At 30.9% G+C, this 11,585-nt stretch overlaps 2 protein-coding genes across 2 annotated transcripts in view; one reads left to right on the top strand and one right to left on the bottom strand.

Annotated features, from left to right (window-relative positions):
* LOC143076179 (lactase/phlorizin hydrolase-like) overlaps nt 1-2,867 on the top strand; it is a 59,586-nt gene extending 56,719 nt beyond the window's left edge. The window contains exons 35-36 of the mRNA XM_076251872.1: nt 1,637-1,821; nt 2,405-2,867. Coding sequence (XP_076107987.1) covers nt 1,637-1,821; nt 2,405-2,751 — 532 coding nt within the window. The 3' untranslated portion in view covers nt 2,752-2,867. The remainder of the gene's footprint in view (nt 1-1,636; nt 1,822-2,404) is intronic.
* LOC143076184 (uncharacterized) lies at nt 2,857-10,710 on the bottom strand. The gene is made up of 4 exons (XM_076251879.1): nt 10,624-10,710; nt 6,103-6,250; nt 4,865-5,010; nt 2,857-3,120 (listed from the first exon to the last, which is right to left on the bottom strand). The coding sequence occupies exons 1-4, from the start codon at nt 10,673-10,675 to the stop codon at nt 3,041-3,043; spliced, it is 426 nt and encodes a 141-aa protein (XP_076107994.1). The 5' UTR covers nt 10,676-10,710; the 3' UTR covers nt 2,857-3,040.
* Between the last annotated feature and the right edge of the window lie 875 nt (nt 10,711-11,585).

Raw genomic sequence — 11,585 nt, forward strand, 5'->3', positions numbered from 1 at the left:
GGGCAAACAATATGACAGACATGAACAAACGAAAATCAGTACATATCCAACGAATTTATTGTACAGACATCATAACCAGTCTTAAAAGTCCCATAAATATAAGTGAAAAGCATTGAAAGGATGTCAAAGTTTGAGTTTGTATAACTGTGCACATATAGAAATATATATTGATGATGTTTAAGTTTTAAAAAAAATGAATGTGAATATTGAAAAAAATTAAGATTCTACTGCTGTGTTTAATTTGTAACCTTTAAGAATCAGTGCATTCAAAGGATTGATTATTTTATATGTTTCATGTCTAACTTACATTCTTTATAAGAAAAAAAAATGTCACTGGTAATTATAATATGATATCTAGTTTTAGTAAGAATTCTATTGGTAAAGCCAAATAAATTAATCATATATTTGTATTACTCAATTTATTTCACTTGACTGTGCGGAGTTTGTCAGGTTCGCACATAATAAACCAGTCCATCTATAGATAGGTGTTTTAGGATCCTCAATGAAGTGTCCAGTCATTATTTTGGAAATTCCTTTAATGACACTGATAGGTGATTATAAATCACTGATAATTATAACGGCAATCACCCTAATCACACACATTTTCAAATAGACTGTCCTTATGCAAATTAAAACGTAAGCTCCGCCCGATCAGTTGAAATAACATTGGTATTATCTATGAAAGAGTTAACGAGAGGTTTTAATTGGTTTGTGGTAACGACATCGGTACCTTGATAATTTACCAGTACTACATTAACAACGTTCATTGAAATTTAAAATTCGATCACAGACCCAGGCATGGCAAACAAGTTGTAATGTAAACAAAACGTAAGATGACGCTCAAGAAATAACCGTTAAAAAATGAAACATTAACAATTGATAAAAAAGAAGATTTGTTTTTTTTTGTCAGAAATTTGAGTATAGAGTTTCCCGAGTGAAACAGAAATATCCAAATCTTATAATGTCTGTATTAAATATGTTTCAAGAACACTTTTTATAGGTTTAATTTCAGCAGTAAAATTGGCAAGTTTTTGAAAACCGTTACCTTCAGGATAATAAGATACATGTAGTGTTTAAGATAATATCACAATGTTGATTGCTGTACCCCTGTTTTTGCCAATTATCTATTATGTATGTTTGATTTCTTCACACATCGTTGTCAATATGATAGAATTTTATGCGACTGTCATACAAGTGAGACGTTTAGCTAGATATACAACCAGGTTGCATCTAACATTTTTTACTTAAGAAAATGCCTGTATCAAGTCAGAAATATGACAGTTGTTAACCATTCTTCGTTTGTTTTGTTTGAGCTTTTGATTTTGCCAAATGATTAGGGACATTCCGTTTTGAATTTTCCTCAGTGTTCAGTTGTTTTGTCGTTTTTAGTCGTTCTTTTAGTCGTTTTTTTACATTTTTTTTTTATTTTACTTTTGTTCCTTTTCGGATGAATGGCTATTAGCACAAACACATCTAAATAACACAAGGCAGCTGATATGGCGTCACTCTTTTGCTTATGAGAGCATTTGCCACTGTCGCATTACTAGTAAATCAAACCTTTTGAATTTGTTCATCATTCACAAGGGTTCAATTAGTATTTATTTGAATTTCGACTATAAATAATGAAACTTTCTAGGTCAGGATCTTCATGGTTGAAACTTACTCCTTGGGGAATAAGAAAAGCATTGAATTGGATGAGAAACCACTATGGAAATGTTCCAATATACATAACAGAAAATGGTATATCTGACAGAAACGGAAGCTTACATGATGATCATCGAATATTTTATTATAAACATTACATCAATAATGTTTTGAAAGGTAATTTTTTTTTGTGATATAACACACAGGATTATACATTAAAAGGGACACCTGAAATCTTTAAAAAAAAAAATACCACATAGTACAAAACAGCATACTAAGAACCTTAAACGACTCTTGCGAATAAAAATTGATTAAATACAAAAATTTACAATCAACAGCGAACAACTTATGGTCAAGATGGTCTAATTATGTACAGATACAACATGTTGTGGGTTTAAATTAGTTTTACTTGGAGTCTTTCCTCGCTTTTGTATATGTAGACTATTTCGTAAAATCAAAATACATACAAATAAACCTGAAAATGCAATCACAAACATGATGACCACTGACTTGAAAAAGAAATAAAAGACTGAACAGGATTTAGAAGACGGTGTCAAAATGTGGTCGCTAATGTAAGAAGCTATGGTAGCTACGGTTGTTAGTCTGATATCTAATTATCGACGTCTGTGATTCGTGAGTTGGTTCTACGTCTGTGAAAACAAATTCAAATATTTCGAAAAACCTGCCAATATTTTTTCTTGAATGAGTCCTTCGACAGTATAAATTGAAATATTCTTTTATTTTTGTTTCATATAACAAGCAATACGCATTGATGGTATCAACATAAAAGGGTATACAGCTTGGTCTCTTATGGATAACTTTGAGTGGGTGAGAGGGTATTCAGAAAGATTTGGACTTCATTTTGTTAACTTCAGCGATCCCTCTAGACCAAGAGTCCCAAAAGCATCGGCTAGATTCTTTCGTGATTTAATTATTAACAATGGTTTTTATCCAGAACATAATTCGGGTAAACTGGCTACGATAACAGAGCAAACACCAGTAATTCTACAAACGTTATCGCCTTGTTCGTCAAAATCGTCAAAAACTTCAAGCATGTTCTTGACTTTAATCGTCTTTCGGTTAAGTGTCTTTATGATTTATGAATAATTATGAAACAGTTTTTGTTCAACAAACTTATCATTCTAGGTATGGATTCATCATGACAAAACATTTCGAATATATTTTTCCTATTATAAAACAAGAGTACAGATATACAACAAATATCTTTATTTTATTAATTTAAACTATTTGCGTAAAAGGTAAAACATGTGTGTGGTTCCCTGAGCAATTATTTCACTTTATTGCATTTTCCGATGAATATGAGGTAGTATGAAAAATTGTCAGACAAAACGGAAATGAGGTAGGAGGAAAACAGAACGCTTAGTCACATGACACGTCATACTTCCAATATTCCGCATGGCTTTGTAACATTAAAAGGCCAGTCACAGACCTGGAGCCCTTGGTTAAAAACCAGTCCTGCAAAATATAGAATCACATTTCACTTTATATGATACGTGTAAAAAAGGACAAAGTTTTTTATTTGTCAAATTAGAAGACACTTAACGTGTGTCTTTACCATACAAACGGCGAAATGGTTTTATGAGGATATTTAGCGTACTAAGCTCCTATTTTTTGGGGTCATTTATTATTTTCTAATGAATATGTTTTTATTTTATCAACATTCTATTGCAGATAGAAATTTTAATAACTAAAATGAATTTTAACAAATACAAATTTAAAAAAAATCATTTTTGGTCCCAATCGTATCCAGGATTATGGATCGAATCCTGCAACCAAAATGACAAAAGTTTGTTATTACTTATTTCTAAGAGAAACCAATGAATGAATATTTTATCGCAGAAAGAAACATACATCTGAGATATTTTTCTTTTTTAATCACAAAGAATATAATGAATTTGCATGTTCAGCATTGGTAATGCTTCGCTCTATTTTACTGTGCAATGAGTAAGTGGCCGATTGTAGATGCTACGTAAAACTGTAGTTTCCTTTTATTGTCGCAGTTTCATGATTCTAACGTGGACAAGTTATGAACAAACAAAGTAAAACCGATAAATGAAATGTATAACAAAATAAAACTCATAAATAAACATTTGCATTGACGGAGAGGAAAATCTAAGTATGTCAAGCAGTCTTTAGTTTAGTTTTACACCCTCATAATTATTAATTGTAATTATTTAAACCTGTTTGACCTTATAATTGCATGACCCAAATTATTGCAGAGGTCAATCTCCTCTTTTTTATTATTATATGGTTTTTAAAACATTAAATTATAAATTTGAAAAGTAAATGAAATAATTTAGGATATATTGACTGCCAACCTAAAGAATGCCACTATATTTGTCAAATGGCGATAATTGTGATTTTAATGTTTTAAAACCAATATAATAAGGAAAGAGACGAGATTGACATCTAAAATAATTTGGGTCATGCAATTGTAAGTCAAACAGGTGGAAATAATTACAATTAATAATTATGAAGGTGTCCTCAGGCAAAGTTGATCTTACATGGATTTGTTTATGTCCTTTTGCTCAACTGTTTCGGTTCTTATATATCTTGGCTTTCAGATACTCAGCTTTGAGCATTCCCTGTGAAGATAACTCGTGAACAGCGGCCTGGACGCATTAAATGTAAAATATGTTGTATTATTCTGTTACAGCATTTGGTCGATATATCTGCCGATGGGCTCCGAGGGTATCATCTGCGCAGTAGTCAATACTTATATATTGACTTCTTTGAAACCGTACGGTGACCTGTTGGTTTTAATATCTGTGTCACTTGGTCTTAGAAGAGTTGTCTCATTGGCAATCATACCACACCCTCTTTTTTTTATATCAGATAAAATTATTAGAAGTAACTTTTGAAGTGTTGCGCTAATTATTTAATACGCCAGCCGTGCTATCGTCTACATAAGACTAATCAGTGACGCTCAGATCAAATAGTTAAAAAAAAAACAAGTACAAAGTTGAAGAGCATTGAGCACCCAAAATTTAAAAAAATGTGCCAAATACGGCTTAAAAAAAAACCTAGTATTTCGAATGATATATATTTTTGAAAACGATAACCTATGCTTTGAAACGATCAATAATTCCGGACACCTTGATATTCCTCATATTCTTTAGAAACACAAGTTTAGACATAAGACTTATAATGTAAAATAAGTGAATACTTGAATCTAAGTAAACACTGAATGTGTACATACCTGGTGCACAGGGTGTGTGACCTAGAAATATTCCTCCTAGACATGTGTAAAAAGAGGTGCACATATGTTCTATATCCGGGTAATTCCCATCTCCTAGATGTACACATTCCCTGTATGTTCCACATGGTGGTGGTACATGAAATTCACTGGAAAAGTAAATCAAATTTAGGAAATGAAAAAAAAACTGCATTTGAAATCCATATTTGCCTTCAATAAGCAAGCTTCTAGCTTTTTTTCCATAACATGTAGTAAAACTTAAGGATCTGTTGATAAAATTGCACATGAAATGTATACCATAAACCCTAAAATAATATAAAAATATATGTTCCTTAGGCAATTGAGATCTAATATGGCTGTTTTTTGTTCTTTTTTAATTACTTAACGTATTGATAATAAGGAGCATATTTATAGAATGATCAGCAAAAACGATTTCGGGTGTGAGATATAAATTACTGAATTACCGCAATTATTTTTTCACTTTGGTAAATAATATTGAATCAATTATCTTATATAATTTCTGGAGAGATATTAAGTTCAATGTTCATAAAATATCAATACAGATAAAAGAACAAAGTAATGTGCCTTGCGTTTTATTTAATATCTTCCTATTTTTTTAAAAGGTAATAGTCCACCATTATTTAACTTGTCCGATATATTGCTAATATCAACCTATAGTTTATATGGCAAGAATTGTACCCGGGAGATCACTAACGAGGCCATTTTCTATTAATTTGATATTTTCAAGGGGCATAACTCTTTTAAATAAAGGTTTATCGTCCACCATTATATAACTTGTCCGTGATATTGCTGATATCAACCTTAAGAATAATTTTGTAAAAATAATATACGAAAATGGTACCCGTGAGAGCGCTGACGAGGCCATTTTTCTTAAATATAGTATTTCCAAGGAGCATAACTCTTAATAAAAGTCGATCGACCACCATTTTAAAACTTGTTCGAGATATAACTGATATTAACCTATAGTATAGGGTTTATAAAATTCAGGCAAGAGTTGTACCCGTGAGAGCGCTGAAAAGACTGGAAGGACTGACGGACGCACGGCCTATTTCCAGTCCCCCCATAAAAACAATCATTAAACATCAAAACTATTAAAGAAAGAACTTTTATGATTGTATAAAGCTAAAAAAAAATGGAATAAAGATGGATAAACATTCGAAATCTAAAAAGCCAAATTTTATGTGTAAGGGACAAAACTAAATCATATAATATGTACTCACTAATCACATTCATTTGTGTCAGGATTAAATCTGGTTTTGTTTTTGCAGTTGACAATTTCTGCTGTTTCATTGACACATTTGGTGAATGCTTTACATCCTCTTTCATAAACTCCATCCTTTCTACCTGTACAATCAACACTCAATACACCTAGAAAAATATAAAAATTAAACAGTGTTCTGTATACCGTATTAGATAAAAAGAACACCAACATCTTTAATCAGAATCGTCAATCACAATAGACGTATAGATAAAGACTAATGACAACGAACAAAACATATGGTCTAGAAAACGTGACTTATTTCAGTAAAAAATTATTGTAAAAACAGTTTCTGTAGGCACAAATCTGTCCGTTTGCCCATCGAGATCAGATATCTTAACAGTCAAACAAACAATAAAAAACTGTATCTGGCAGCTACTTGAACTAGAGAATAAAGACGGTATGGCAAGCCGTTCTCGTCAAAACTATGTTTAAACCATTTTCGAGAAATTTACACACTGAGAATTATAAAAAAAACACACTGAGATTTAAAAACTTCAAAACACACACTGAGAATTAAAAATTACACACTGAGAATTAAAAATTACACACTGAGATTTCATAACGACGCACTGAGATTACAAAAATGAAAAACACACACTGAGAATTGAAAATTACACACTGAGAATTGAAAATTACACACTGAGAATTGAAAATAACACACTGAGATTTCAAAAAGACACACTGAGAATAAATAAATTGAAAACACACACTGAGAATTTGAAATTACACACTGAGAATTTAAAATGACACACTGAGATTTTTGCGCACTTTTTATGCGCACATATCTAATTAGCATACTTAATCTGAATCTATTACAAGCTTAAAGCAACTAGGGGACAGAACTCGTTAGTCCTTCGATTTGGTTCCAAATTATTCATAAAAAAAACTTTAGAAATACAAGGACAAGAAAAATACCCGCTTATTCTTATTACAAAATATTTATACCAAATGGTGAAAACTTTATATTAAAATTATAAGAAAACTTGGAACAATTTGCACTGAAAAACAAATAATGCAGTGAAGTTTTTACTCAAGTGTCTATAATAGCATATAAACGTAACAAAAATATAAAAGATTAACTTGCGAAATCAGGGTAACAGTTGGAAGACTTTTTAAAAGGGACCCATGCTAAAACGGTTTAAAGTCCCGATACACTGGTAGTAATGATATGAATTATAGGCAACAAACTTGTGAATATGAGCGATGTTAAGTCATGAAATTTATTACGAATGTTAATTGGTTGAAGGAATCGCATTTCACTATAATGACAAGAGTTTTTGAGATCAAGATATTAATCTGTTGAATTATTCATCTCATGAATATTCATTAGTAATTTGCATATTAATCTCAGTGTGTATTTTTGAAATCTCAGTGTGTAATTAATAATTCTCAGTGTGTGTTTTTCAGTTTATCTATTCTCAGTGTGTCTTTTTGAAATCTCAGTGTGTTATTTTCAATTCTCAGTGTGTAATTTTCAATTCTCAGTGTGTAATTTTCAATTCTCAGTGTGTGTTTTTCATTTTTGTAATCTCAGTGCGTCTTTATGAAATCTCAGTGTGTAATTTTTAATTCTCAGTGTGTGTTTTGAAGTTTTTAAATCTCAGTGTGTTTTTTTGTAATTCTCAGTGTGTAAATTTCTCGAAAAATGGTTTAAACATAGTTTTGACGAGAACGGCTTGCCATAAGACGGCATATAGTTTTTAAAGTAGATTTACCTGTGCTCGCTACTACCGGAAGCTAGCTAAGGAAATATAAAGTTAGGCAACAATAGTTAACTGATGTTAAATTATTATTAATTGATAGATTAGAACAAGGGAACTAACAAAAACTGATGGAATGTCACGTACTTCAAAAGGAACAATACCAGGTGCGTCGACGGGTGAATGATAAATAAGGGATTGTATGATTACTAATCAGACAGCAATCTACCGGAGGCATAATCCCAAAAGTAATAGCCTGTACAATATAAATCGAGAAATGTATTCAAATTTTTGGGATAAAAATGTGAAAAATGACTGAATTTTCGGCGCTCCCTGGACACCATTTGCGAGTATGGTCTTGAGGAAACGATGATAGTCCGTCGGAAAGGGACGATAAATGACTGACCCGTGTTAAGAGAGAGCCATATATCTTGCACGTATCTAAAGACACCCTTGTAGATTTCGAAAAAGAGCAGGCTAATGCCGCTACAAGGCAGCACTCGCACCCGCAAAGTGGAAAGGGATTAATATAAGTTGCAAAACTTGTTTCCCAATCCACTATAATTAAATATGTTTAAAATAGTAACAATATTGTAGTGTTGGTGTAAAGATATTACAGAAAGCGGGTGTGCCACAAAAAATAGTCGCATATCAAAATCCGGATACATATATTCCATACTGTTTGTGTTCCTGTTACCTTGCCTCAGTGAGATGATAAGTGACTTATTAATTAATTGTATCTGTTAATATGACTCAACTGTAAAACAATTTGAATTATTGGGAGCAGGATCATGGTATTCTAAAGCATTTTAGGATGAGGAAATATAAGATGGTCTTAGAATATATCTTAGTTCTATGTGATTTGAGTTACATTTATCGCATTATGAGGACATCAAAATATGTCTAAAGATGGTCTCAGGACGGTTTTATAGCTAGGTAAACTTGTACATTGTTGTATAAGAGTCTCATAAACTTGCCTTATATTTGCAACAATGTGTGATCAAAGCAAAACAGACAAAATAGAGCATAATGTCAAACATTTGAGTACAGCAGTGAACATTGTGGGTAAAATAACTTTAATTTTATATGTCCTCTACCTTTTTTAATTACCATTTCAATAATATTTTCTTAATTTAATTACCATATAGTTATTCTTAAAGTAAATTATATATATTGTATAGTGTAGAAGACGAAAAAATATGAGGAAAATTTTACTTAGGATTGTCAAACAATTAATTTAATAAAAAATTACCATTCTTAAATTTTGTATGCCAGGCGCTCGTTCATCTTCAAAAAACGAGTCACTGACGCTGTTATACAAAGGTTATAATAAATATAGTAGTGTCCTAAGAACATTCTGAATAGGAATAATCAAAGACAGCTTTGATAATGCAGTCTAAGACGTATCCTAGAATTTTCTTGATAATTCTTACATATGTAATAAGATAGGTCATAGAACATGTTACAGAATACTTTCGAAAAACCATACCTTTGTAATAAAATCGTCTGAGGACATATTTTTGTTCTGGTTTTTTAACACTATTTTAAGTTCAAATTAATATTGAATTCAAGCGTACAGTTAGGAAATCATGTCATAAGATGGTATCAGTATAATCATAATTGTTTTCCATTAAACATTGAACCGATTGAATTATCATTTCGACACATGTAGCCTTCTTCGTGCTTTGAAAATTGTAATTTGACTTCACATTGTAAATGTTGTACTGAAATTAATAATTTTGATACTTTCAATATCAACTTATTGTATAACTGAATTCATCTTACGGTCCAAACTAAAAGTTTTACATCTGGTTATACATGAACATGTAATAAAAAATAGTTGTTTGTATTGGTCCTAAAAATGTATTAACCTACATGCATGCATTTATGCTTTGCGCAAAAATGATCCCTTAATTCTAGAAAATCCTGAGGGCATCAATATCATTTCTAACCGAACTTTTCAAAATTGTTATAAACAACATCTGAACATTATAACATATTGTTTACATATTACCACAAAAACTCCGTTAAAAGTTTTTGCCCCATTATTGAATCATATATAAGTTTATTTCAAAAAGATGTTTCAACAGATTAAGGAAAGAAAAAAAAAGTAATAATGATCATTTCTTCTAAAATTGAATACGTTGTTTGTTCTCGTGGACCTAGAAGAAATAAATACTATAAGCATTTCATTTTTCTTAAGTACTAGGTATGTGTCTTTAAATATCATATGTGTATGAAAATATGACAATATTTTACTCAAGAAACCGCAAATACAATATCAATTGGAGCTTAAGCCATGCACCACATTATTCTGTATTTATCTAAAGAAAATTTCCATAACCTAGAGGCTACATGTGTGTCTCTTCGTTTAATATGCGTAAAATTAGAAATATTTTTTTAACAAAATATAGAATCATGTTTTATCTCTAAAAGTGAAGTCAAGCCGCCACTAATTATATGCCTTTCAATGATATAAATGCATGAACATATATATCTTTATACAATTAAATTTAATTCAATTCTTTATTCATTTAAAGAGGTTTGCAAACAAAATTAACCTGAATAAAAATATATATCAACATACATGTACATTGTGTATATCATGTTAAAGACAAATTACTTGTGACAGAGAAAAAGTCATTAGAAATGCTAATGGTCTTCTTATATTTGTAAGTCTATACTATATGAAAATCAACTTAAAGAATTGTCATAAAATTTTCTCAACATATAACATGAAATAATAAAGTATAAATTAATTTTATATTAAGCAAACCTACCATATATGGATGAAAAAAATACACAGATGCTGAAAATACGTTTAATTTCCATAATTCGGTTACACTTTGTCCAAGTTGGAACTGAGATATATTATAGATAACTCTTATCATATCCATTGTTGAGTGAAATAAGTCACGACCTGAAGACAATGTCGTCACACTAGATGATTCATATGTAACAGTACATTACTAAAAATATTAGGAGGGTAGTACAGGACATTATTTGGTTACTAATGAAAAAAAAATGAATAAGTCTATTTATAAAAACTTCTTTTATAATCCTTTTAATTTTGTCTTTATGAATAAATGAGGAGAGCAGATATAATTAAGAATATAAAAACCCAAAATAGTTTAAAATTAATAACGCAATTTGAATAAACAAGACATTTATTGCTTGTTTACTACTATTAATGTCAAGCAAATGTCATTATGGTGTTTCAGTAAAACGCTTCTGTTTAGTTTCAGAGAAGTGCACGTACTTCTTTAAAACTAAACAGAAGCGTTTTACTGAAACACCATAATCGTATTTCTTCATTATTTTTAGAGCCTATCATAAACAAAAAAATATCATATTCCTGAAAATTATTTATTGGAAGCGTAATTCTAGTATAGTTTTGATTAGATTGAATCTTGCTTAAAAAGTAAGAAAGAATAACCCCTTCCCTGTGGCAGATTGCGAGTAGGCAATACAACTTTTTGGGAATATACATTTACCAAAATAACTGTTCAAAAAGATTGACGTTGCAAAAAAATAACTCTTTTTTTATATGAGCGTCACTGATGAGTCTTATGTAGACGAAACGCGCGTCTGGCGTACTAAATTATAATCCTGGTACCTTTGATAACTATTTACACCACTGGGTCGATGCCACTGCTGGTGGACGTTTCGTCCCCGAGGGTATGACCAGCCCAGTAGTCAACACTTCGGTGTTGACATGAATATCAATAATGTGGTCATTTTT

This window comes from Mytilus galloprovincialis, chromosome 5 (genome assembly GCF_965363235.1).
Source record: "Mytilus galloprovincialis chromosome 5, xbMytGall1.hap1.1, whole genome shotgun sequence".
In the NCBI taxonomy this organism is placed as follows: Eukaryota; Metazoa; Mollusca; class Bivalvia; order Mytilida; family Mytilidae; genus Mytilus; species Mytilus galloprovincialis.